Source organism: Nelusetta ayraudi, unplaced genomic scaffold (genome assembly GCF_046127955.1).
Source record: "Nelusetta ayraudi isolate G7.1 ecotype Tasmania unplaced genomic scaffold, CSIRO-AGI_Nayr_v1 ptg000006l, whole genome shotgun sequence".
Classification (NCBI taxonomy): domain Eukaryota; kingdom Metazoa; phylum Chordata; class Actinopteri; order Tetraodontiformes; family Monacanthidae; genus Nelusetta; species Nelusetta ayraudi.
Window position 1 is genome coordinate 7409588 of NW_027466056.1, and position 25937 is coordinate 7435524.

The window sequence follows — 25937 nt, forward strand, 5'->3', positions numbered from 1 at the left end:
ATCAGAGAGAGAGAGAGAAAAAAAATCGTGTAATGACACCATTAAATACTGTCAACTATTACACATGTCAACATATGTACACCTATCTGTGTTGAACTTTGACCATTGACATACACAAACGTGCGCTCTGCTCTCAGGCACGGATATTCAATGGAGAAAAAAAAGTAGGCTGGCTGTAGATCAGGGGTCACCAAACTTGTTGAACCTAAGAGCAACTTCATGGCCACCGAGTCCTCTCAAGGGAAACCAGTAAAACAAAACAAAAAAAAATCTCAGTTAGGCTTTAGTTAGTTAGTTAAGATATTATTGTTATTATTATTATTATTATTATTATTATTATTATTATTATTATTACCACTACTACTACTACTACTACTACTACTACTAATAATAATAATAATAATAATAATAATAATAATAATAATAATAATTATTATTATTATTATTATTATTATTATTATTATTATTATTATTATTATTATTATAAAGATACCCATCTATGTGAAGACAATAACAATGTGAATTCCTCACAATAATTATCAACATTGACTTGACAAGGTTGGATACAGACAATATCAATATTCAACACTTTGTTTCTATTAACCAGAGTGCACCTAAACTTCTCTAAGACTAAATTTTATATAAGTGCAAGTTTGATTACAAAAGAGCAGCAACAGAATAAAATGTACTTTTAGACACCACGAGTTCTGCTATTTTTAGAACAGGCCCTCGGGGCAACTAATGTGGTCCTTTGGGGGGCGCCCTGGTGCCTGCGTGCACTGTGTTGGTGACCCCTGCTCTGTGGATGATGGACACTGATACACTGCAGGATTTTCTCCATCCACAAGACCGACATGGGAACGTGCACTGAGAAGCATTCTCTCCTCTTCAACCTCCTTTTAAAAAAAGAAAAAAAAAGAAGAAAAAAAACCTGAATCAGACACATGTTAGCAAAGTAAATTATTATCCTGACATTGACAACCCAACGATAACAGACTACAACAACATACCCTGACACCTCGCATGCGAAGCCTCCTGTTGATGTTTAGCCAGCAACCTACTGGGTAAAAGGCCGAGGAGAGAAGCCAGCAGGAGATTAATACGAGGCCAGTCGAGCTGGGCCCAATGTTATCCACCTGAAGAGGATCAACAAATCTTTTTCCCATGCTGCCCCAGCCATGTGATAAGCCCAGCTCCCCCTCGCACATTTCTAAGGTTATCACCCCCCTTCGCTGAGCAAAAACAATGAGGCCATCTCCACTCTCCTTCACTTCTGGGAGATCGGGGAACAAAAGGTATTTCAGTCGGTACTCGTAACTTCCACTAAAGCACTTGTTCGGGCCGAGTCTCACATGGTACTATGGAAAATGTTGACATTGTATTTCACTTGAGTGTGTTAAGACATATTTTTTATGGTGGGGAAATGCAGTGGAATGAATACAGACACACTGAACACAACACTTAAGGGAAAACGGGTAACAGGGGAAGACACAAAACAGTAGATGGTGGTTTATGGATGACTTTAAAAAGATGAAAGATTAACATATTTGATGAGAAGTTCTGATGTTGCATGCGGCGCAACTCCAATTTCATCAGGCGGAGCAGCAGTAGTGTCACAAGTTCACGCCTTGTGACACTACTAGAGAGAAGGTCGGGAATTCACCAAGTCATAGTGACCTTGCACACTTACGGTGGAACTGCTTTCAATACGCAGCGGCAACGTTGACAATCAACATGAAAGGGGCCGGAAATGCACCCGTTTGCTCGGATTTCCAGCATTTACATGTGTCTGTAATTGGTAAATATTGCATCCAGTTACAGAAATCAACTTTGTGATGTCACAAAGGGCACTGGGCATCCCCAGCCAGATGTCAAACCTACCCACTGACTTGTTCTTGTGTTCTTTCAAACAAGCCAAAACTCGAACGCCACATAAGTTTTAGCAAGAGCAAGCACAGAGTTTTGGCTTCTTTATATTCCCAGTGCTGCTCCCCTGGAGTCCTGTATAAACTCTATGATGTACAATATGAAAATGGCAGAATGCAGGACGTTTAAAAAAATACTCAAATAAACATTATCCAAACAAATGACTCATGGCTCATTTCTGCAACACAATTAGTGACCTACTGGCAAATCCAAAGGGTTATCAGACCTGGCCTTATAAAGACCTGCGCCTCGATAACACTGTCAACTCGATAATAGCCTGCTGCGTCTGCTCCGCCTTCTAGGAGCACAAACAAATTGAGCGCTCCCGCCGAGAGTGCCCGGCAACAGCAGCCAGAGCAACACCAAAGCCTCAATTATCCAGAGATTTGTGCAGCAAATCTCGCCACCTTCGCAAGGGATCTGCCGGAAGCGCTGCATTCCCTTGGCGGGGTGTGGGTGTATGGGTGTCTGTGTGTGTGTGTGTGTGTGTGTGTGTGTGTGTGTGTGTGTGTGTATGGGTGTGTGTGCGAGCGTGTGGTTAAGGTCAAACAACAGTAACCGGGAACGTTTTCAAGAAATTAAGCTAGAATCCCGCTGGCCACGCAGCGAGTGATTAGATCTAATCTGAGGGGAACGGCTCGGTGACGGAGTGATCCGGAAACAATGTCTGGCCTGAAGCGGCTGGCCTCCTTCTGCTCCGGAATACGGAATAATCAGCACATGGCGCTCACCGTTGTCAACAGTTAATACACCTCACTGTTCCACACTGCCATCCCATTCAAAAACAAAACGCCAGGCTCGGTTGGGTCGTGTCATCTTTGTGTAGTAATTCTGCAATTTGCAAAAAAAAAAAAAAGAATTGAAACGTCCAACAAAAGCCACAACAGACTAAAGAATAAAGCTGCTTCTCTGACAGTGGTCATGATTAGCCCCAGGGGGAAGTTATTACTTCAGTTGATTTGTTCCAGTTGTTGTATATGTATATTCCTGTGTCAATAATAAATCCAGATGTTGCAGAATGTCGCAACGGCTGACACAGCGCCAGACATCTCAGATAACGCAGAAAGTAGTGGTTAAGAAAAACTGTGTCAGTGTGTCACAATTGACTGTGGATATTAAGATTTATTTAAGGCTTTGATTTTATAGGTCCCGACTTGCTAATAATTTGCATTAAGTAAAGTCCTGAAGACAAAAAAAATTCATAGTAACAACTAAAATGCAATTAAATGCGACACTTCAACTGAATTCACATTGTGCGCTTTGGCTGCCTTCGGTGCACGTTTGGTTATTTACTCTTCCATTCTATTTGTTTTTCAGTCCTCATCTAAGCGTTGGAAGTTTCATTTATTCAAGATATCATTTTCATGTTTCAACAGCAGCAGCACTTTGTTTGAACATCAGCAAAACAAACAATTCCCAGGCCTTGAGAACTCTTGACAAGAAATGAATGTGAACTGTTACGGCTAACTCCCAAAGAAAAGTCACAATAGAAAGAAAACCAGAGAAAAGGTGGGGAGGGAGGCGCGCAGAGCCGAGTGCAGGCAGTCTGGACTACACGTAGCTGTGTGGACAGGTCTCTTAGGTAACTGAATACACCAGACATGTGTTCATGTTTAACAAGTGGCCAGAATGAGACCTGCAAACCACATAGAAATCCTACAAAAGGCCAGTACACAAAGGATCATCACTCCTGCACCGCGCTCAGTCTGCCGGGGATTTAGACGCTTCCCGCCACAAGTAATAATGGAGAAAGTTTGTAAACCATGCATACACACTGTACTAGATGGAGACGCGATAGTAGAAATAAATCAATAAAAACATAAATTAATAAATTGTATCTAAAAAAAAAAAAAAAGGGCCTGCAGTGTTTGCAGTACATATTGCTCATCAAAGGTTCGTTAGAAGACTGATTCAACAAGTCTACAATGACTTATTGAAATTGTATTGATTTAATAGACATCCATCTAAATCCTTGTAAAAAAAAAAATAAAAATAAAATAAAAACAAAAGTCAAGCTGTGATAAATATATATATATATACATATATATATATATATATATATATGTATATATATATATATATATATGTTAAACACGTGTATAACTGTGCAACAGGGACTCAAACAGTGAGTCGTTTACAAGGAGGTGCACATGATGTGCAATGTTTGTTTGTGTCAGCAGACAGTAAAAGTGCCGGGCAAAATTTACTGCCGCCATGCCAGAGGGCGCACGTGTTGTAAAACAGCGGTGGTGGTTGAAATCAAATGCCATCCCAGCCATTCACTAAACATTCAGCAAAAGGGAGAGAAACCTTTTTAAATCGAGCGGCGTTCACTCCTTTCCGCCACTGCGGGGCGCTGTTACGCTGTAACACTCGAGACGGCCGAACTTCATTGAAGCAGCCGCAGAAAAACCTCCAACTTCACCTCATTAGTGTTGCCATTTTGTCGTCTTTATCTTTCACTGTGAACTCCAGCTGAGCAGCCTTGCAGATGCTCAATAGACGTGTTTACAGTTCCATGTAAAAAAACAAAACAAAAAAAACACACCTAGCATTGCGCATTTGCTTTGTTGCATTTTGATAAGCCTTTCCCAACCGTTCACAACTTCAGGCCTACTTCCTATTAAAAAATATATTTGAAAAATAAAATCCTAAAAAAGGACCTTTCTAGACGTTCTCTATATTTTTTTTCATGAATCTAATTTCAACTCAGGCAGTTAATGAAGTTGGAATGTATCTAACAGTTCAAACATTGTCCCTCATTAAAAAATACAAAAAACAAAACTTGACTAACTACATGCATTTAAGCTGTTGTCTCGAAATACTTGGAATCAACATTGGCATTAACTTGTAGGAAAACTGGCGTTAAAACAATTCATTTTCAAATCAAATCAAATCGATATAGCACTTTTCATGCATGGAAAAAAAAAAAATGCAACCCAAAGTGCTTCACGGATTAAAACAAAAGTAAAATGTCAAAACATGCAGCAAAATGAACAAATAAAAGCTCATCCCTCCCACCCCCTCAATGGACCCGCCCCTCCACACAAACACATACGTCCACACTCATACACACACGGATAAAATAGCATGGCAGTAAGGATACGGGTGAGGAAAGGCCAAGAGAGGCACCATAGTCTGCTGTCACGGGGAGCGTCGCCACAGAGAGTTTTGTCATATTTGAAAGTTATTAATACTCTTTTTCGGAAGACCAGAGAGCAGGGCATTACAAGAATCTAACCTACAGGAAATAAAAGCATGCATCAGCTCCTCGGTGCTGGCCTGAGAGAGAAACGGGTGGACTCGGGCTATATTCTTAAGATGGTAAAAGCCTATCTTCGTAATATTTGGTATGTGTGGAACAAAAGTGAGCTCAGAGTCAAAAGTAACTCGGCGCTGAAACCATTGCAAATTCTTTGTTAAATGTGGAAAAGGCTATAAAATGGCATCTTATGTTTCTTAAGAGGTCAAACCAAGGTGGCGTCAGAGCGGAACCACCGCCACCACCAACCTGGAGAAGGCCTCAGTGCACCTGAGCATGTTCTGAGTTGAGCAGGCAAAGGAAGTATAGGACGGACTTTCTGGCAGATAAGCGGGATGTTGTGACAGAGCAAGTGCATAAATGTATGTATGTATGTATAAATAAGTGCATAAATAAATGCATGCAAAGCAGGCCAAGGGCACCACATGCAAAATAAAGAAATCTCAGAGAGAGAGGTCTCTCCCGTCTACGCCTCTCATCTTCTGGTTTCCCACTCGGTCAAAGACTTTTCAGATCCTTTCAATTAAGGACTTCCTCCCGGCACGCGGATCCGCTTGCAGCCGGCGTGGAGTGACGACCAGTGTGCGCGCACCCACCTCACTCCACCACGCACAACAAATGATTGTGCAGGAACGCGCTCGGACCTCGAGGCACAGATGTCGTCTGGCCAGGTACACGGGAGGCGAGACTCGGGTGGCGACTGAAGGGGAGAAGCTCTCGGTTCTGACCCAGGCGCAGGGGGGAAATATTCTTTGGAGAAAAAAATGGGAAACATGGCGACGGAGATTGTGGCCTTCATCCTGACCATCTCGGGGTGGATTCTGGTGGCGTCCACTTTGCCCACGGACTACTGGAAGGTGTCCTCCGTGGACGGGACGGTCATCACCACAGCCACCTTCTGGTCCAACCTGTGGAAGACGTGCGTGACCGATTCCACCGGCGTGTCCAACTGCAAGGACTTCCCTTCCATGCTGGCTCTGGATGGTGAGTTCAGGGGTGCAGCCCGAGCCGAGGACGAGGAGTTGAAAATTTGGTATTTTAAAATGGTAATTCAACAGCTACGCTGGTGTTGCGGAGCTCCTCAGTTGTGAATAATTGGAATGATTTATCTCAGTTACAGTTACAAAATAGTTTGCGATAAAGCCTTGTCTTTTCCTTTTAAACATTAGGTTAAGCTTATTTTTGTTTACCGACTTGTGTAAAAAACCATTCCAATTCACACTAGTAGATGCCTTAATGGTATAATGGTATTTGGTTAATGTCTAATCGAGCATCTGGGTATTTTCAAAACAAAAATAATTTATCAATTTTTACTCAAGAGCCAATCGTTATCCTCCTTTTATTTTTTTATTTTTTTATTTTTTTACATCTGTGTCCGGATCAATTCACTGCTTTGCTTTTCGTCAAATGGGGAGTTTTCAAAGCTGTCCTCTCTTCTCCACGTGTGGCGAAGCCTACATCCAAGTGTGCCGCAGCCTGATGATTGCCTCCGTGTGTCTGGGCTTCTTCGGCGCCGCCCTCGCCTTGGTGGGAATGAAGTGCACCAAGATCGGCGGCTCGGAGACCACCAAGGCCCGACTGACCGCCCTGTCAGGCGTCCACTTCGTTCTCTGCGGTAAATAAACCTGACGTTCCATTGAATCCTTTGGGTTTTGTTTTCCTCTCTCTGCACGGTGCAATTCACTCTAGCACTGATCAAGGCCCAGTTGGTGGAGTTTAAGGGGATCCATTGAGGTGCAATGCAAAGAAAAAAAATGTAAAGTATGTTTTCAATATAGCAAAGATAAAGTTTGAAATCAGCGTTTTAATTTGCTAATCAGGCCACTATGTGCCTGCGGTGCCTTGAATGTGGATCAGCTCAGGGGTTTTTGCCACTTAACCCCGACTTCACAGCTTGTGTAAGAGCGATGGGAGACAAAGTGGGACGCCAGCAAACAGGGGCCGACATTGTTCGCGAAATATGCCCGCAAACACACTGGGCCTTTAAATAGGACTGAAGAGAAACAGCGCGGCCATGCATGCTATTTTCTGCTGGGGAATTTGATGGCTTGTGGCGTGCAAGACTGTGTGACTTGCCTACAGACGAAGGTACAGGTGGACTTTCAGATTTCAAGTGCAAACCCTCAAATTCTGCTTTTTTTTGTGACGGCAGGCCTGTGTTGCATGACCGCGTGCTCCATTTACGCTCACAGAATCACCACCGACTTCTTCGACCCGCTCTTTGTTGCTCAGAAGTAAGTTTTTTTCAGTAGAAAAAGCAAAAAAAAAACAAAAACAAAAACAAAAGATGAGTAAAACAAGACGAAAGGTGGACATCTCTGGCTCCTTACCTCAATCCTCTGGCAAACAGGTTTGAGCTGGGAGCCGCTCTCTTCATCGGCTGGGCTGGATCTGTGCTGTGTATCCTGGGAGGACTCGTCTTCGCTCTGTCTCTGCCCGAAGGCTTCAGCATCAGGTCAGCGGGTGCATGGGATCAGCGTCATTTCAGATCTGTCGTTCGGAGAGACGGCGCGTCATTCAAAGGCCATTCAAATTAATTGTGCAGTTTGAGAACATAGCAGCGAAAAACTTTCCAGGCCTTCTTTCGAATGTGGGATCCTGTTAAAAAGAGAATGAACTGCAACTCTCTCTGTGTTCCTGCAGAGCTGAATACTCGTACAACGCGGCTGCCGGCCAGCGGCAGAAGGAAGCGGGAACTTCCACCAGGCAGTTTGGGAGAAACGCCTACGTGTGACATGAAGACCGTCGCCGCTGCGGGACGGACGGGATTTCACGGCAGAATTCAACGCAGGAGATCAGACACGAGAGCGATTGACTGGTCTTCCCTGCCTTTCGCCGCAACGCCCGGGAAATTTCTTTCACCGGTGCCCATGCAAAAGATAACCTTGTTTTTTGGTTTTTTGTTTTTTTCTGTAGGGCAGGAAATTGGATTTGGCACCAAAACGCTGTACCGAACTCTGCGGTCACCTTCAAACTGCCGCCCCCCCCCTTCCTGCCCGTCCAGCAAAGACCAATTACATTCTTTTTCTTTAAATTCAAGGGTCAGATTTTTTCCACACTTTAAAACTAAATATTACAGATGAGCGTGAGTTCTGTGGACATGTTTTTTTTTTTTTAGAGGGGATTTCTGATGGTCACATAAATATACAACATACAGGATTTTATTTTTTTTAGCCTTGGATCGCATTAAACTGGCCTCACATAATTTATCTTTAACTCAACAAATCCAATACATTTGATCTCTCTGCTAAAACTGCTTTGTTGTACTCAGCCAGAAGACGACAAACACTTGGCTGATGGCACCGGGGCAAATCTGGCACAGAGATTTCCGGTGTGCCCACCGAGAGGCATTCTAAGGCTGTGGAAGTCCATTTCCTTTTATAAAACGGGGCCTTTAACTCCAACAAGTCATATTTTTTACTTCTTTCTCACTTTTCATCTGGAGTTACAATTTATTCGAACAGAAAAGGCAACGGAAAAGACACTTTAAGAATTAGAATTACATTTATAAATCTCCAAAACAGTTCGGAGTGTTAAACCTGCTTTCGAAATAACTAACTAATCCAGTCAATCTGAAAGCTCTGCAACAGAAAGTCGTCACACGTCACTCCGTCTGTTATTTCCCACCCAGAAAGGTGAATGATCACGACTGCCTCACCCTCCCAGGGTCACAAGGTCATATCCGCCCCCCCCGCCCCCTAACCCCCAACAAAACATGCCCACGCCTCGCTGGAGACTTGACTGCAGGTCCCTCTCTATCACCCATCCGTCTCCACCTGGGAATTACTGTCGATAGGAACCCCTTCGCCGCGGCCTGAGGTCGGACACCTGAACCGCTTGGCGGAGAGAAGCCGAGCGCTGCCTTCCGGTGCCCTGCATCTCTAAACAAGTGTCCGATTTCCTGGGATGAACACAATGCTTCCTGTTATAATGTTGCCGATCGTATGTTATTGGGCATCCACGTTGTGCGCCGGGATCTTTGTTTCGATTTTTTTTTTTTTTCACTCCCACCAAAATGCAACATTAATTTCGTCCTATGTTAAAATCTCAGCATGCATGTGTGAGAATTTGTGAGCTGTTAGTACAACTCGTCCAAAAGTTTAATAAGAATACTTATTAAAAAAGAGAGAAATAAAAAGTCTTGAGTGACTACTTCAGTTTTCTTGTTCTGCAGTCTAGGCATGCATTAGTAGTTTTATCACACTGTATGTTATGAAATATTCTTTACATATTAATCAATATTAAATATAAAATGTTTACAAATCGCTAGAGGGAGCTGAGGATGAACAGGTTGTTATTTTGTTCAGAGATTAACTTTAACTACATTCTTAATAAGCAACAAGCCTTTGTTCTATTACTCGAGGTTTGAGGATGATCCTTCACTGTTTTACATTGGATGAATAATTACGCACTGAGTTACTCGGGCAAAGGAAAAATAAAATCTCCCTCCACCAGAGAGCAGTATTTATGCACACGCAGAAAGAAGGCGACCCATCCGGCAGCGCCTTACCTTTTCATTGAATGGGATGATGTGACTCAAGAGTTTGTGGATCTCGTTTTGTCAAGAATAGGTTCATGTGGACAAATGACAGAGTCGTACCAGTGCCTTGGTGCTGTGTTGGAGTCACCCCTGAAAAACACTAAACCACCCGCTCAAGTGGGCTCGGCAGAAGAGTCATCATTTTCATGCAAGAAGGCGAATTCCGCTTACATCTGTGGCACAATTCCAAGTAACTTTTATCAATCCATCAAGGAAATACTTTCAACCTTTTCTTTTATCTGCTGGTTAAAAAACAAAAACAAAAATGTGTCTTTCCGTGATGTTCGGACTGGGTGAGACCGGTTACTGTAAAAGCTAAAAATAAATGCATGGAGAACAGCAGCCAGTCGGCTCACATGCTTTCAAGTGGATTTTCTCAAAAGATCTAAGTAATTAATTAGCTAAGTAGAATGACAACTGCAGAATGTAGAATGAGACAGTAACTGCTTTAGATATTTAGATATCTCTTTCTAAATTCAATTAAAAACTGTTCACTCACGTTAGCAAAATCAATCGTTTTTGTCTGTTGCCGACTGTTAAATGACTGCAGTTCCATTTTAACTTCAACTGTTCTAGCCTACAGTGCTATGAAGTGAAACCTTCATCTGTTTAAGATTCGACAAAAGCTGAACCTTGTTTAATAATGGAAGCCTGACCTGACCCAACATTCAAAATAAAGCAACTTTGACCTTCATGTTTTTTGTCTTACTGACAAGCGTGCTGGCTGTTTCACATTAAGAAACTTATTACAAACTAATTAAAATCCAGCCTGGCAAAATATATTAAGCCGGCCTCTACGACCACCAACCAATAACGTCTTTAAGCCAACGGGCCTAAGACAAAAAAGGAGCTCTTTCATCGCTGCCGGACGTTCATCACCTGTCTCGAACTCTCATTACTTCAGATTTAACTGTAATTATAACGGCACAAAGACATCATGACGGTATTATGAGACCCGCAGCGCAGCGAGGTCACGGTGAAATTACTAATAACTAGCAGCTTACGGCCCGAGGGAACATCAAGGATGTTGTTGGGTCACGGTGGTTATTGCAGGTTTAATGAAAATCAAAATTAATTGTCATGAATGCAGTGTTTCCAGATTATGTTCAGCCTCAAAATGTGACAGATCAGAAAATTGAGAGAGAACAGGTTTTTAAACCCCCCTCGGTACAGTTTAGCAGCATCTAGTGGTGAGACGGCATACTGCAAACAAATGGATATACTGTGAGACAGCGGCCTTTTCACTGCTGTGAACAGAAAGCAGTTTCTTCGCCACTCTGGAAACATTTATTCTTTCATGAGCAAATACCACTTGGGAAAAGCCAATCTCATGTTGATCCCTATTTCTTGACATCCCACTTGATTTCAGATCCTTTTCTTTTACTCAGGTGTCGGGGTAAACGTCCACACTCTGGTCTAATGAGGCTTAAATTTAGCCTCATTATTTGAGGCTAAATAAACACAACCCCAATGTCGAAGGTAAAACATTTGATGATATGACAGTGAAGATGCTGAAACATCTCCCTTCTCCGACACGTCAGAGTGTGAGCGCGAGACGGTAACCTGAGATAAACGCTGAGGTCAGCGCACTCGGCTGCGGCCCCATGGGAACCCAGGTGAACGCTGGCTCTCACTACTTTAAAACACGCCGACCACTCCCTCTCCGTGGAGACGAGCAGCCGCCTCTTCTTCACCTGTCTGAATCGGAAAAAGAAGAATTTCACTCCAAGATGTAGGCACCTTTTGCATGAGCCAGTGTTGGATCTTCACATCGCGGCAATCCATCAGAGAGTCATCCGAGATTCAAGTCCGACCTTTGACATGAAGATTCGCGTGGTCCAGATTTGGGCCTTCCTAATGACGGTTCTGGGCTGGATCTTCACCGCCTGCACCATGGCCATGGAGGGCTGGAAGATCACCTCAATAGGAGGAATGGGGGGCTCCTCCATCATCAAGGTGGCATGGTACTGGTCCAGCCTGTGGAGATCTTGTTTCACAGACTCCACCGCTGTCAGCAACTGCTACGACTACCCCGTGCTCTGGTCTGTGGAGGGTCGGTAACAAACCGTTTATCTGTCAAAACCCACGAGTGATCAAGAGGCGCTATGATTTTCCTTGACATCTGTGTTGTGCTTCGCCATCAGGCAACATCCAGATAGTGCGAGGCCTCCTCATGTCAGCTCTGTCTGTGGGCATGCTGGGCTTTGTACTCAGCCTGTTGGGGATGGAGTGCACCTACCTTGGGGGAAAGGACCATTCAAAGTACAAGAAGATTTACGCCGGCGGATGTTGCCACGTCCTCGGTGGTAATGTACCAGTTTCAATACCAGGACGTTTGGAGGACAAATGCAACATGTTCAAATAACATGTGATTCACTATCCATGGCTTTTACACGGTTTAAAACACCCTACTGAGTCTCGTTTTTAAGTCCAGCATACGCGTGTATGTTGCTCTTAATGGCAGAAAAACCTTTTTGCGGCTTAATTTTCTTATGTATTCACAAAACAATTGTTAATGTTATAGTTGTCTGCAATCCTAAGTGCAGGACGAAGCAGCATATTGAAAATGAATGGAATGAGTAATTGTTATAATTCAGCACTTACAAACATTTGACTCTTGATTGTGAGAATAATTTTGGGATTTGGAGAAAGAGTCCCCCCTAGTGGCCACTGGATAGGATAGGAATGAGCACCATTTGACTTGAACTAACGTGCCTGCATTTTACAGGATCTTATGGATCCAGATGGTGGAGCAGCTCAATATCAATACAAAATGTTATCTGCAAATAAAAACACGGCCGTTTTTTATTCTGGACGTCAAACCTGAAGCGTGCAGGTGTATTTTTTTGGTACTATTTAAGGTAAACTGCTCTTTTTAAATGTAACACACAAATTTATCAGTTGCCTGAGGTCAATGTACAGATTTTGTGCCAGATTATGCCTAAAACACACAAAAACAAACGTGCGTTTGAGTTACGTGGTAATTCTCAGGCCCCATTTTAAAATGACGTCACTAACTTAGTAACATGTTGTTTAGACTCAAAATGCTGCATCTTGAAACTGCTATTTTCCCCCTCAGGTATGTTGTCCACAGCTGGATATGCCGTTTACGCAGAACATGTGGCAGTTGAGTACTTCAACCAGAACTTTGACGATCTCAAGTGAGTTGCAAAGGGCGACGGTCAGCAAATTCAGTTGAAAAACTGCTTCTCTCACTCCACGAGTCTTCCCAACCACAGGTACGACCTGGGAACCCCGCTGTTCCTGGGCTGGGTGGGCTCTGGCTTTCACATGACCGGTGGTTTCTTCTACCTGTGGTCAGTGTGCACGCCGCTCTGCGGAGGCAAAGAAACGTGAGTACAGATATCCAGAAGTAGGAAATGGCCAGACAGAAGTCTGTCAACAGCTTCCCTTTACCACACATCCGTAGCTATGCTTCATCCAGTTTAATGTATAACCCTGCGGGCATTACAGCATCCAAACCAAGTGTCATTCTTGAAAAATTCCAACTGCATTAAAAGTTACTGATTCAATGTGCAGGTTTATTGTTAACTTAATTTTGAATGCTATGAAGAGCAAGTCTAGTTAGGCATCCATAGAAACTTTTCACAGCCATTCAAAACTAAGCAAAGGAAGGGCTTTTCTTATTTCTACAGAGTTGCTTAACAGGATGGCAATACAGCGTTTGAGTGATACTGGTCAAGTAAATTATTATAATGATAAATACAAAGCATGTAAAATACTAAACAATAAAGTACATTTCAAATGTGCGTTTCACACAACAGAGCAGCGAGTCCGGCTCACCTCTTAACTTGAGCATTAGTCCAAGCTGAGGGTCAAATGTGGAAAAATACAAAATTGCTGGTGTTGCTTAAAATCAAATGCGTGTTCTTCCAGGGTCATCACGGTCCAGGCACAGCCAGACCCCGAGCAGAACAAGTCGACCACGGCTCTGTCCACAGTGTCCGGGATCACCTCCAAGACCAAAGTGTCCTCCGTTTCAGAGTTGTCATCCAAGTCGGAGCGCTCCGACGTCTCAGGCATTTCCTCAAAGTCAGGACGGACGTCCAACTCAAGGCGCACCACAAAGTCAGGACGGTCCTCAAAGACAGAGAGAACTACCAAGTCCGCAGGGTCCAGGTCAGGGTCAGGGTCAGGTTCGGGATCAGAGTCCGGTCTATCTTCCAGGTCTAGCGTATCAACTCTGTCAGGGTCGAGGAGCAGCGGTAGCAGCCGCACGGTGTCGTCGCTTTCGGGCAGTTCACGTAGTGAAACGTCACCATTCCTCAAAAATTCATATATTTGATTCGAGGTGAACAATTACGGGATGTAAAATGTTAAATATGGTTGGACGTGTCACTTTTCATGTTGGTACATATATATGCATGTCATTTCAGCATTTTTTGTGTGCGTGTATTTGATTTGATTTTCCAATAAAGAGACTCACAATATTAACGCGTACTCAATTCACCCAAGAAAACTCAAATCTGTCGCCACAGGCCATTATATAAACCCTGCACCAGGCTAAACCGGTCTGGTTGACTGTAAACACTGCAGACTGTGCTGTTGTTTGAGCACTCAGCGTCTCACACATAGAATTAGGGCAGCCAGGACAGAGGCTGTTGGTCTTCTTCGGGGTCTAGATAAGCGGACTGAGGGGATGTGGAGGAGAACCACTCAGATCCTGGCTCTGCTGCTCTGCACGCTGGGGTGGACCTTTGTAGGCTGCACACTCGCAATGGATCACTGGAGGTAAGCAGTGAGGATTAAAACACGCGCCACGCCATCTGTGTCAAAATTCACAGAAAGGTCTCTCAGACGCATCATAACCAATGAGTCGTTTCGTCCCACCGAATGACGAGTGTTTACGGCTCTACTTTTCCTTTCTCTAATGGCGGCATTTCATTTAGTAGGATCAAAACGTTGAGAGATTTGATTGATTTACATGCGGCTGAATTAATCTTGATTTGACTGGACAAGTTTGCGAAAATATTCCAACTGGTCTAAGCTTAAACTTGAATGATGAAGTTTTGTCATTTAGCATAGCTTATTATACCCAGTGAAATCAAGTGCAAAAAACTAACCAAGCTGGAATGGGTTCCTCTAGCATCTCCTCTGAAACTCTCATCAGAACTAGTGTACCTCTGTCATATTGCATTAGCCTTAGGGTTGCCAACTCCCAGAAATCGAAATATGGGACACCTCATTGGTGGACGGGAAAAAATTGGGTTTTTGGGCGGTCAAAACCACATGGAAAACTGCATTTTGGCACAGTTATACCTATTAAATTGTAAAGCAGTTGTACTTAGAAAAGTGCAATATAAATCTGAGCTATTATTATTATTATTATTATCAATAATAATACTACAAACAATACAACAATACAATTATTATTATTATTATTATTATTACAAACAATACAAACACATGCATTAGGCTACTGCACACAACGTGCTTAACCCAACTGTGTTTGTCTTCCCACCTTTTGTTGGTAAGACACAACTCTTTTCTTTTTAGAAGGGCCGGGGCCCAGGACCACATCCTCCTCATCTCCTCTTTCATTTCATGACTTCCAGCAGCAGCGCTCATTTTTCCACACGAGGAAACAAAGTAAACAGACTGACATGCGTGCCGCCGCCCACAGCCTTGCAACACACGCAGCACTGGGACGCATGTACACACTCACACGCTAGTACTGTTGTGCCTTCCCTGTCAACTGCGCGGTCCTAATGTCCTTCGCATACAGCACACAAACACCAAGGCAAGCAGACAGACACACACTGCATGGCCAACCAAACGACAAAATATGTGCATGTTCCCTTTACCCGTGAGGCCGGGACAAACAACTTCCCGCACGGGACGCACCTCTTTTGGCTCAAATACGGGGCGTCCCGGCCAGTACGCGGGACGGTTGGCAACCCTAATGAGCCTGTCCAAAAACTTGTTTAGTTGGGTTGATCATAGCTCTGTTGTCACCTTGTGGCACTGGGCAGCATCTTCATTTTCTCAAACAGTGTCTCAAGCAGTTGAAACTGTGTTGAAAATCTGTCCTCTTCCTACCTTAAAAAAGGGAAATAAACAAGTATAAAGTAAATTCTTTTCAAGGTCAAAGAATTGCTGATTGTAGTATATAACTGATCTTATATTACACATTTTCAGAACTAGTCAATGGGATAGTGTGGAACTTTAAATCATTTTGTGGGCTTCAAACTGCTGCTCTCCTGCTTGAGGGTGGCCCAGCTGGGAGGCCAGGGGGGCTCTGCCGTGGTGGAGATAGCTTGGTACTGGTCCAACCTGTGGAAGGACTGCTACGAGGACTCCGCCGCTCTGGTGAACTGCGTCGACTTCGGGGTGCTGTGGACTGTCAAACGTATGCGGCCTCACGATACAAGGATGTGTCACTTTTGAGTCGGCAGGCTTTCAAATATGGAAAACGTGCATGTGTTTGTGAACAGCGTACATCCAGGCAGTCAGGGGCCTGCTGATGATCGGCCTCTGTCTAGGGTTACTGGCCACGGCGCTGGCATTTTTCGGACTGGAGTGCACCCACATTGGTGGAGACCAGAGGAGCAAACGCGGCACGTTGACGACAGCCACTGCCGTCCACTTGCTCGGCTGTGAGTAGAACATCCGACTGGTCGGTCCGGTTTCCTCTCCCCCTTCTTATCAGCCTCTTCTTGTCATGCAGGTGCGTCGGACCTGGCCGGATACTGTTTATACATCAACAGAGTGGTTGCGGCTTTCTTGCACAGCAAAGCAGATCCATCGCGAATGAGGTAACGTGTCCCGCAACGTGACGAGGATGAATGTGAGAAAACACAGCAGCCATGTTTACCTGTGCCCCCCCCCCAATCCCTATAATCCCTCCCCCCTCAGATATGAAATGGGACCGCCTCTGTACCTCGGCCTCGTGGGTAGTCTCCTCATTTTCCTGGGCTGCGCCTCCCTCGCCACGACCGTTTGCAGATATAATCAACCTAAGAGGTTCATTTAGGCACAACTAAGTATCATACACACCAAGCTTAAGGACTATTTAATTTACAGACCACAACTGTTGCATGCATTAAAGCTGCGGTGTGGTAAAATTGGCGAGATGTATTGGTAAAAGATTAATATACTATGTGTAAATTCATTTATGCAAGCGTATATATTTGCTGTAAAATAAAAGTTGTTTGGTTTTCCTACTCCTTGAAAGGTTCACGCTCTCTTACACTCACGGGTCTCACCCACACGGGGTTGCCATGCTTTTAAAAGACGAGTGGAATTGCTAAAACATTTCTTTCTGCAGATGGGAAAATTTGACTGCAGTACAACACAATGTCAGCAGGGTAGATGAAATGTTGGAACATTTGAGTGAAATGGAAAATTAAGATTGTTGTCTAACAAAAACAAAACAGACTACACTAAAATACACAAACACTAAATCCATTATCCAGATATGGTTCAACTAGCTGAAATATTGTAACTCAAGTAACTCAAGTTTGTGTTTCATGACGAAAAAAAAATACAAGCTGGAGGAATTGTCATTTTCATAATGTTTTCAATTTAATACCTAAATAAACCATTGTATAAATGAGATGAAAAGACTAAAGAAATTACTCTTCCAAAACATCCCAGTTTCACTATTTTGTCGTAAAAACAAACAAGTGTGGATTTTGACGCTGTGATGAAGTCAACCAGAAAGTTCCCGAGAAGGCACCACCCTTCGCCTGCCCATGCTGGGAACATTCAGGATGCTTACGGGGCAAAACCATCTCGGAGATAAGATGAGGCAGAGGCCAAACATCGGTAGTTTCCCACAGATGTGAGCTACTTGGTCAGGGACACTTTCTTTGCCCCTCTGTCGTCTGGCTGCTCGAGGCGCCGCGGTCACCATGAAGTACAGGACACTGGTGATGTACATGGAGATTGGCTGCTTTGTGTCGTGCCTGTGCGGCTGGATTCTGGTGTGCTCCACCCTGCCCACCGAGTACTGGACCTTCTCTGAGGTGGGGAGCATCGTACTGACCACCTCCAACTACTTCTCCAACCTGTGGAGGGACTGCATCTCCGACACCACGGGGGTGTCCGACTGCAAGGATTACCCCTCCATGTTGGCTCTGCCTGGTAGGTAATCTGGAGTTCTTTCACAGATTACTGCAAGGGGTTCAAGCAGGGGTGGTCAATCTTTCTGACTAGTGGGCCACAATGGGTTCAAGATTTTTACAGAGGGGCCGGACTAGGTGAATAGACTGTTTTGGTGACCCACCCTTGATGAAATACAGCTATTTTATTACTTACTATAGATATGTCTTCAAGTTCAGCAGGCCGGATTTAAAAGCTTAATGAGCTGCATAGGCCCTTAGGCCAGAAACTGGCCTGAAGGCTGGACAGGAGCAGCAAGACTGGCACAGAACAGAGTGCACTGGCAAGGGGTTTTCGATGGCCTGTGCTCTACATGGAGCGATGGGCTCAAGTAAGTATATGGCCCTCAGGCTGTTGTTTTGCCAAGGCCTGGGTTAAAGAGTTGGAGACAGTTGTGGGAGCTGAGGGGAAACTAAACCATAAATATAATCCAAGTACAACCCTAAAATCCAAAATTTCAAACTATTTTGATACATAGTTCAAGACACACTTTGAGTTCTACCCGTCTGTCCTCCTCTCAGCGTATCTTCACGCCTGCCGAGCACTCGCCGTCTGTGCCGTCATCACCGGATTCTTTGGGGGCGTTCTAACGCTCATCGGGATGAAGTGCACCAAAATCGGCGGATCGGAACTTGCCAACTCAAGGGTGACGTTTGCGGGCGCAGTCACTTACCTTGCATCAGGTAAATAAAGATAAAGGAAATGTCTTTCTGACAAAGTTATGTCCTTCAGTCGGATGCCATTGGTGTTTTTTTTTTTAAACAGGGTTCTGTGGGATGATCACCTACTCATGGTGGGCCAACAGAGTTGTATCAGAATTCGTGGATCCAAACTTCAGAGCACAAAAGTGAGCACTTCTAAAGCTGGGTCTTTGATTATGCAAGCACTAAGAGACACAAATGTTGATGTATCTTCGCAATTGATGTTTAGGTTTGAACTTGGGGCTGCGCTTTTTGTTGGCTGGGGAGGTGCACTCCTCCTGATTGCTGGAGGGGCCGTGCTTGGTTATTTCTCTGGAAGGGAAGGACTCAAATCAAGGTGAGTGTACCTCTGTTATTTGGTCCCACATTCCTAGACACCATGTTTCCAGCCCTCCCCGGTTCTATTTTTTGACCATCCAACCCATAACGCTGGGAACAGAGATTCCTGAGAAGAGATGACCCGTCTCATAGTCCCATTACATACCATGTAAACCACCCTGACAGTGGGCGGTTATGGGTTCGATCCCTAGCTTAGTGATACCAAAGACTATATAAAAATGGTACCCATTGCCTCGCTGTTTGGCATTTGATATTTGGGGTTGGACTTAGGGGGTTAGAACATCCATGAGTTCCTTTCACCACTCCCTCAGGGGATGGGTCAAATACAGAGGACAACCTTCACATCCTTCAAGATGTGACAATCATTGGGACTTGACCTTTAATCTGGGGGGATTCTAGGTCTATGACAACACAAAACCCTCGAGTTGAGCATAGGAACATGGGACATTGGGCATCAGTGCTGATCTATGATGGGGAACAGAACAAAGGGAGCATGGGGCAAAACCAAAACGCAGTGACTACCTTCAGCTTCTATGTGAACAGCTCTCCGCAAGGGCCAAGGAGACCAGCCACGTACGCCTCTGCTCGGACCAGACGGACCTATATGGTGCCACACTCGTCGTCCAGGGTGACTCTGGGGCCGCCGCTCTTCTACGAGGGTAGAAAAAGCCGGGCAACCAGAGCTACGACAAGGACGACTTTCAACAGAGACAGCTTCGTCTGAGCGAGGGCTCGGCTGCGAGGACCTAAGTGAATGACTGACTTGGCAAAGTGGGGGATCAACACCACTACTACTTAACACATAGCACGAGGGCCTGGAATTGGCCAGCGTTGTTTTACTTGGCTAATTTTTTTGGTCTTCTGTCTGTTAAAGAATAGAGAGTAGTACAGATGTTCCCAATTTGCTTGCACTATTATAATTGACGCAGATTTTCTTCAAACCAGTCTAAATTGGCAATATTTGGCCTCATTTCACTCACTAAAAGAACCGAAATGACAGTTGTTGTTGTTTTTGTTGTTTTTTTTTACACAGATAAATCAGCCCAGAGCAATAGCAAGAGATATAGTTAAGGACAACAGCCCTTTATGATGCCACAAGGGGCACTGCCATGAAACTTCAGTGTTTCTCTATGAGACTGAGAGGGCTAAAGGTGACTTTTTTTTTTTTTTCCAAGACATGATCAGAGCAAGTGATATTTGTTTACAGCGCTGCAACAAAGTTAATCAATAAATAGGGAACTGCACAACTTACCTGAACAACTGTTTGTGTAGCACAAACTACAATGTCATTTCAGGAGACAATAATACAATGTGATGATACAATTCAAGAAAATTCAAATTTATGATGCAAAGTCGTAATATTTAAGTGAAACGACAAAAAAAAACATTTTATTGCTTGTATAAATACTCTTTTACAAAATCAAATTTCTTTGCGTCATTGGACAAGTGAGGGAATCAAAAAAACATGATGTACAAAACTTTACACTCGCTACATGCAGCATCTTGACTCGACTGCCGGTTAAATCTCATTTAAAAATAGTATATATAAAAACAGCACCTATTTAAAAGTAAATGCTCTGGAGGTTCCAACGTAGGCAAACAATTGGCACAGGGTGAGATTGCCGTATCCACCGAATCAGGGAAAACAATTTCATGATACATTATTTGCATCCAAGTATTGCTCTCTTCGTCAAAGGTGGCGTCCATTTACAGTACAAAACATGGCTGTTTGGCGTTGAGGTCTGTGTCTATGCTTGGCGTGGAGCTACGTCACCTGATGAGCTTTTTTTTTTTATTACTACTGGTCGTCAGAATCGTTAATGTCACTGACGGAGCACAGGCTGCTCCTCAGAGTGCTTCCTGTCCCCGTACCTGCAAGCGTTGAATGACTTTAATGATTGAAACCAACAAAATTGAATATATATTAGAAGTTAAAGATGATCGAGATGTCGAAGGTTAAGCGTGTACTATTTGGAGCTTTTTTTAAGAAACAGTGAAATCTAAGTGGTTACATTTTAGATTACAGCGCTCCTTTAGTGAAGTCCCCTGAGGGACTCTGTGCCCTCCCTCTCCTGAACTTGCCAGTGAACTATGGTGGCCTGCGAGCACAAAGCTGGATACCTCGTCCACCTTCTTTTTCGTTGGTTTATTTGAGGACGTGAGCGTTCACCCTAAATGTGAATTGCGCCATCAGGTGGGCAAGATTGTCCACATCAAGATGGCAGCTAACTGGGAGGAAGACCCTTGATGTATGGGTACTGTGATGTATAAATAAGAACCATTCTAAGGGTAGGAAAACTAAATTACTCTTATTGTACTGTAAGTATACACTTCAATTTCTGTATTTATGAGCGCATTTTTTTTTTACACACTTTCTGTATCAAAGATAAGTTACCAAATAAAGAGATTATTCCCACAAAAGCAAAAATTATATTGTTATGAGTCGACGGGTCTCACACACACACACACACACACACACACACACACACACACACACACACACACACACACACACACACACACAGAGCGTGCCGGGCATTTATTATTTTAGTTTGGACTGGGGATCGTCGGTAGTCCCGTTTTCGATTCTTTGATAGGTAAGTTGTTTTAGGCAGTTTATGGGGGTTGGGCTGGGGCGACGGCCAACACCGTGGCTGGCTCAGGCCTTCCCCCTCTTTTGTTTCTTTTTGCCTGGGTCTCCAGTCCCTTTTTGTTTGTTGGGGAATTGTTTCATTTAAATATGGTTCTTGACAATAAAACTTATTTTTTTTGGCACACTTGAATTGTTTGTGGTGACGTCCCTTTTTTTTTTTTTTTTAGATGTTCGTCTTCTAATTCGTTAAGAGTTATTCGTTGCGGCCGTAACATATCTGGGCGTCCGGGATGTCCCGGACCAGCCCCCCTGGTCCGCCTCCTTTTAACAGGTTGGTCGCCCCCAGGTTAATTCACCTCAGGCGCTGCCTCTGTAATAGAAAGGATGAGGAGAGAGAGGGCGTTCTCCCGTCGACTCATAACAATATATTTTGACATCTCTTGAAATATTCACCTGATTTGGGTCCCTTCCCTGTGGACGTACCCCAAACGCTGGTGCTGGGTGAGTCCAGGCTCTTCTTCAGCGCTCCGGATCCCTGAGCCGATTTGAAGGCTTCCTGCCTGTCCTCCAAGGAGGAGACCACCCAGTCGCTGCTCTCCTCCAGATCTGTGTACTGTGAACGCATAAAGCAACACGTGTGATGGGTGTCCACAAGTTCACCCGCGGTGGCATTTCAACCTCAAACACAAACTGGTTGCCCCGTTCAAAGGGCGGCTCTCACTGTGAGATCCTGCATGTCGTCCTCCTGCTCCGGTAAAATGCTCACACCCCCTGCTGGTCTCTTTCCTTCCCTTCCTGCAAACTGCTTTTCCATTTTTTTGGCCAGCTCATTGATTTTGTTCTCTTTAAAAGGAAATAAAAGACAACAGAAAAATACATGTCAGTGTATTTAATTCATGTTTTATTTAATAAATTTTTGTTGTTCTTGCCGATTACTTGCAAACATTTGAGTGCGCTCTACCTTTACCGAAGCTCCGCTTATCCACATTGCTGTTCTGGTCTCTGCTATTCTGGAACCGTTTTGGGTCGATCTCCAGCAGCTCACTGACATCAGACCAATCGTCGTCCTCCTCACTTTCCATGTTAGTGATGGCCATGTTGGCTGGTCTGCCTACTGTAGCCCTGTCCTGCCGGTTGGCGGCAGATGCCGACTGCGTGACCATGGCCTGCCTGGCCAAGACCGGTGTGTTTCTGCTGGGCCTATTTATTATTTGAGCCGGGTTTGGTGGGTTCAGTTTAAGTTGCAGCGGTTTCGGCTTCTGGTGCTTCGGGGGCTCCTCCCCTTCTTCCTCCTCGTCCGTATCCTCTTCATTAGAGTCCTCGTCAGAATTGAAAGGAGGAGTCCTGGGGAGACAGAAAATTCGATTTTCGACCGTGCAAAAGTGAAAATGTTTGCTGAAACCTAAACAAAGGCACAACGCATTAAATCCATGTTTCATACTCTTTCCTTCTTGTTGCAGCATTGCCAAGAAATGCTGGACACTAACTGTAGTGCGAGAGTTTGTGTTTTAGTAACCTGGCTGCCAAGTTCCTTTGAGCGGTCTTGGCGATGGGGGTGGACGTCTTGGGCTGGGTGCCAGTCTTGCTCCGTGGGGCTGGTTGCGGGGTCTTGGGCTGTTTGACAGTAGGTGCAGACGTGACCTGAGGGGCTCTGGAAGGCAGGCTGCTGGACCGAGGGCGGATCTGCAACACTTTGAGCGGGAAAAGAGGGAAGTAACCCACGAGAAAAGCTCAGTTATTACCAGGTTTTGTAAGCCGAGGAAATATGCAAAGCGGGCTAATGCTCTTTGTATTTGTACAACTAACTGCCTCACACTGGTTTTACTGTTATTGATAAAGTTACACCTGACAATCTATTGAGCATCTTGGAGATCTAATTTAACTAAAATAATAATCACATGCACACATTTACCTTGAGCTGGCGGTCGAGTCCTGTTCAGCGACTCGGCCGGCAGATGGCCGTCCCTCCTCTCACTGGACAGCCTCTGCTCCAGGGAGCGAGCGAGCTCTTCCCGCACACGCCAGTAATCGGGCATCCCCTTTGCCACGCCCCCCCGTTTTGACCCCACTCTGGCCAGCAGCGAGTTCAACTCTTTGCTCCTGAGGCCGTCCTGATCCTGGAGGAGCCATCGGAGGGAAGCGGTGATGGGCAAAGCTCCCAAAAAACAAGCTGAGAACATTTTTTCAAAAGGTTTCCCGCAGAACTTACAGACTTCACTCCCAGAATTTCAAGCTTCCTGACAAAAGCCTGCTCGATGTCGGGCCTCATGGCCTTCTTGATGCTGTTGTTCCTTTTCAGGACACTAGAGGTCACCCTCTTCCTCTCTGGTGCTGGCTCCGGCTTCCTCTCCCTCGGCTTCTTGTCTGAGAAACTGCTAGAATCTGTTTTAAAAAAAAAAGCAAACAAACGAAAATCAATGACCGCATGTCTGCTGTTATACTCACAGTGCAGCCTGAAGTTAAAAAAAAAGAACAAAGAAAAGCATGCATCGATCAACTGCAACGCAAGCGGCATGCCAAAGCTCACAGGTGAGAGGAAAAACTTCACAAAGTGGCGATGGCTTTTAAGACGAGCGAGATGAAGGAACATGGCAGAGCGGATGGGTGGGGGGGGTGCAGCCTCCATCCGGCGCGGGCGGAGATGGCCTCCATCTCGCCACGCTGCGCGCAGACTGACTCATCCATGCAGAGAGCACGCGGTCGGCCAGCGTTCCCGTTCCCGCTTTACCTCTTTCCTCTTCCGACAGCTCCTCTATAGGCTCCAGCTTAAGAGCACAGGCTGGCTCCTCTTACAGGGCAGCACGCAAGGTTAAGGTGGGTTTTTAAAACAAAAACAAAAACAGGGCCCGTTAAAAGTTGAGGGAGTGCAAACTGCAAACGTGACAGCACTACTTTGATAAGGTTGTATTTAAAGACCCGTCGTTTGGGTTTAAGCAGCATTTATTGGTCAGAAATCAAACGGCCAACGCAGCACAGCCATTGTCTTGTGTATACGCTTCCGCCAATGGCCATGTTGTCACTTTAGAACAATGCAAACAGGCTGGGAGGCTGAATGTCCCATCCGACAGAAAGCAGTTGAGTGAACTCAGAGTTACCAAGCAATGTTTTTTTTTTCTTGAAAGGCTAAAAGAGTTAATGGTGCTTTTTTTTTGATTTTCTATGATGTTCAAACTCATCTTTATTGACTTCTCAGCCAATAGTTCCCAAAAAGACGTCATAAGTTGGGCCTTTATTGAACTGCTTCATGCAGAAAAGCTCATGCTCAGCCTCAGACGACAGAAAGAAATGTCTGAAAATCTGCTTCCTCACCGACTATGACTTTCTTGGGCTTGGGCTCAGGAGCTGGTGCACTGACAGTGACTGGAAAAACAACACAGAAGACAATATGTGAGTTTGATAGAGCCGACACTTCTTTCCTATAGGCAGACAACATTTCTGGAAAGCGGCAGGGAATGCAATCAATACCTGGCACTTCCACTGCTTTAGCAGCTGGACTCGAGGACAAGCTTCTGAGCTGTAAGAGGAGGGAGGGAAAAAAGACTGTATGACTTCACTGAGGGTGCACCGAGTTTAAAACAGAGACAGAAATTAGCATTAGCTTAAATCACGCTCCAAAAACACACACTTCAATGCATTATGGAACGTACACAGAAGTACACGAGAGATATTTGAGATGTTTAGCAGAACTGCTCGTATATTGCAGTTTTAATAAAAGCTCTGTGATGAAGGGGATCCTTCGTCTTCTCCTCTTCCAGCAAATCACACACTTGCGCAAACAGACCGCACAAAGAAACCCATGTTGGATCAAATAAATACAGGTGTGAGTGAACTGAGGCTGCTAACTAAAGTTCCAAAGCATTCAGCTCTTGGTAAAAAAAAACAAAAAAACAACCTTCAACTGCTGTATTTACATAAAAAGCAGTCATTTAAATTTGACGCCATTTGATTAAAAGGGTTTTCGTGGTGCGGTGCGTTAAAAACAAGCTGTTTTTCGCCACTTATTATGTGGTTGCGTGCCTCTCCAATGCAGTACAGTATCATTATGTCACCGCACATGCAGCAAATACAGGATATCCTGAATGAGGGCTGACCCTCCGCCTCACTTCCCCTCCTGCACATAATCAGGCCGCGGCCGTGAGCGAGTGCCAACCTGCTCCCTCTGGGCCCTGATGGTCTGCTCCTTCTCCTGCAGCTGCCTCCTCATCTCCTGCTGGAGCCGCTGGCCGCCCTCCTGCTGCTCCGACACGGACAGCTGCATGTTGCTCAGCTTGTTCAGCAGCTGGTGGACAACGAGAGGGGCGGGATTTCAGTCGGAACCCAGGAGAAAATATTCTCCGGACGGAAGCTTTTAACGGCAAATGATCGGAACACACCTCGTTCTTTTCAGACTTGTGCTGGGCCTTAATGTCCTGCAGCCTCGACTCCCATTTCTTATCCTACAACACAGATAAA

General features: G+C 44.7%; 5 protein-coding genes across 8 annotated transcripts in view; 4 read left to right on the forward strand and 1 right to left on the reverse strand.

The window, feature by feature from the left end:
- The first annotated feature begins 5361 nt into the window (after positions 1-5361).
- cldn10a (claudin 10a) lies at positions 5362-7922 on the forward strand. The gene is made up of 5 exons (XM_076012413.1): positions 5362-6172; positions 6642-6803; positions 7341-7422; positions 7539-7700; positions 7832-7922. Exons 1-5 carry the CDS (start codon positions 5953-5955, stop codon positions 7920-7922), a joined length of 717 nt encoding a protein of 238 aa, XP_075868528.1. The 5' UTR covers positions 5362-5952.
- A 3451-nt stretch (positions 7923-11373) lies between these two features.
- On the forward strand, positions 11374-14179 carry cldn10e (claudin 10e). The gene is made up of 5 exons (XM_076017560.1): positions 11374-11781; positions 11873-12034; positions 12808-12889; positions 12968-13081; positions 13626-14179. Exons 1-5 carry the CDS (start codon positions 11550-11552, stop codon positions 14032-14034), a joined length of 999 nt encoding a protein of 332 aa, XP_075873675.1. The 5' UTR covers positions 11374-11549; the 3' UTR covers positions 14035-14179.
- A 121-nt stretch (positions 14180-14300) lies between these two features.
- Positions 14301-16912, forward strand: LOC142882857 (claudin-10-like). Its single transcript, XM_076017561.1, has 5 exons — positions 14301-14480; positions 15959-16098; positions 16184-16345; positions 16417-16504; positions 16605-16912. The coding sequence occupies exons 1-5, from the start codon at positions 14389-14391 to the stop codon at positions 16720-16722; spliced, it is 600 nt and encodes a 199-aa protein (XP_075873676.1). The 5' UTR covers positions 14301-14388; the 3' UTR covers positions 16723-16912.
- Positions 16913-17374: 462 nt separating this feature from the next.
- Positions 17375-19782, forward strand: cldn10d (claudin 10d). Its single transcript, XM_076017559.1, has 5 exons — positions 17375-17834; positions 18374-18535; positions 18618-18699; positions 18783-18890; positions 19436-19782. Exons 1-5 carry the CDS (start codon positions 17603-17605, stop codon positions 19614-19616), a joined length of 765 nt encoding a protein of 254 aa, XP_075873674.1. The 5' UTR covers positions 17375-17602; the 3' UTR covers positions 19617-19782.
- Positions 19783-20253: 471 nt separating this feature from the next.
- Positions 20254-25937, reverse strand: part of dzip1 (DAZ interacting zinc finger protein 1) — a 45199-nt gene continuing 39515 nt past the window's right edge. For 2 of the 4 annotated variants that reach the window (XM_076017551.1, XM_076017550.1), the window contains exons 8-19: positions 25859-25921; positions 25636-25764; positions 24951-24999; positions 24795-24845; positions 24214-24273; positions 23695-23867; positions 23398-23602; positions 23002-23176; positions 22447-22829; positions 22207-22328; positions 21939-22098; positions 20254-20764 (exon numbers count right to left, since the gene is read on the reverse strand). In XM_076017551.1, coding sequence (XP_075873666.1) covers positions 20691-20764; positions 21939-22098; positions 22207-22328; positions 22447-22829; positions 23002-23176; positions 23398-23602; positions 23695-23867; positions 24214-24273; positions 24795-24845; positions 24951-24999; positions 25636-25764; positions 25859-25921 — 1644 coding nt within the window. In that variant the 3' untranslated portion in view covers positions 20254-20690. The remainder of the gene's footprint in view (positions 20765-21938; positions 22099-22206; positions 22329-22446; positions 22830-23001; positions 23177-23397; positions 23603-23694; positions 23868-24213; positions 24274-24794; positions 24846-24950; positions 25000-25635; positions 25765-25858; positions 25922-25937) is intronic. The other 2 variants (XM_076017552.1, XM_076017553.1) reach the window with 2 other exon arrangements.

What these genes read in the sequence shown, in the direction of transcription:
- cldn10a (XM_076012413.1), top strand. Translation starts at nt 5,953, where the DNA reads ATGGGAAACATGGCGACGGAGATTGTGGCCTTCATCCTGACCATCTCG. An exon ending in TTCCATGCTGGCTCTGGATG is followed by an intron (nt 6,173 to 6,641) that starts GTGAGTTCAGGG and finishes CGTGTGGCGAAG; the next exon opens with CCTACATCCAAGTGTGCCGC. An exon ending in GTCGTTCGGAGAGACGGCGC is followed by an intron (nt 7,701 to 7,831) that starts GTCATTCAAAGG and finishes GTGTTCCTGCAG; the next exon opens with AGCTGAATACTCGTACAACG.
- cldn10e (XM_076017560.1), top strand. Translation starts at nt 11,550, where the DNA reads ATGAAGATTCGCGTGGTCCAGATTTGGGCCTTCCTAATGACGGTTCTG. An exon ending in ATGTTGCCACGTCCTCGGTG is followed by an intron (nt 12,035 to 12,807) that starts GTAATGTACCAG and finishes TTTCCCCCTCAG; the next exon opens with GTATGTTGTCCACAGCTGGA. An exon ending in CTCTGCGGAGGCAAAGAAAC is followed by an intron (nt 13,082 to 13,625) that starts GTGAGTACAGAT and finishes GTGTTCTTCCAG; the next exon opens with GGTCATCACGGTCCAGGCAC.
- LOC142882857 (XM_076017561.1), top strand. Translation starts at nt 14,389, where the DNA reads ATGTGGAGGAGAACCACTCAGATCCTGGCTCTGCTGCTCTGCACGCTG. An exon ending in CTCGCAATGGATCACTGGAG is followed by an intron (nt 14,481 to 15,958) that starts GTAAGCAGTGAG and finishes CTCCTGCTTGAG; the next exon opens with GGTGGCCCAGCTGGGAGGCC. An exon ending in GCAGATCCATCGCGAATGAG is followed by an intron (nt 16,505 to 16,604) that starts GTAACGTGTCCC and finishes CTCCCCCCTCAG; the next exon opens with ATATGAAATGGGACCGCCTC.
- cldn10d (XM_076017559.1), top strand. Translation starts at nt 17,603, where the DNA reads ATGAAGTACAGGACACTGGTGATGTACATGGAGATTGGCTGCTTTGTG. An exon ending in CCAAACTTCAGAGCACAAAA is followed by an intron (nt 18,700 to 18,782) that starts GTGAGCACTTCT and finishes ATTGATGTTTAG; the next exon opens with GTTTGAACTTGGGGCTGCGC. An exon ending in AGGGAAGGACTCAAATCAAG is followed by an intron (nt 18,891 to 19,435) that starts GTGAGTGTACCT and finishes CTATGTGAACAG; the next exon opens with CTCTCCGCAAGGGCCAAGGA.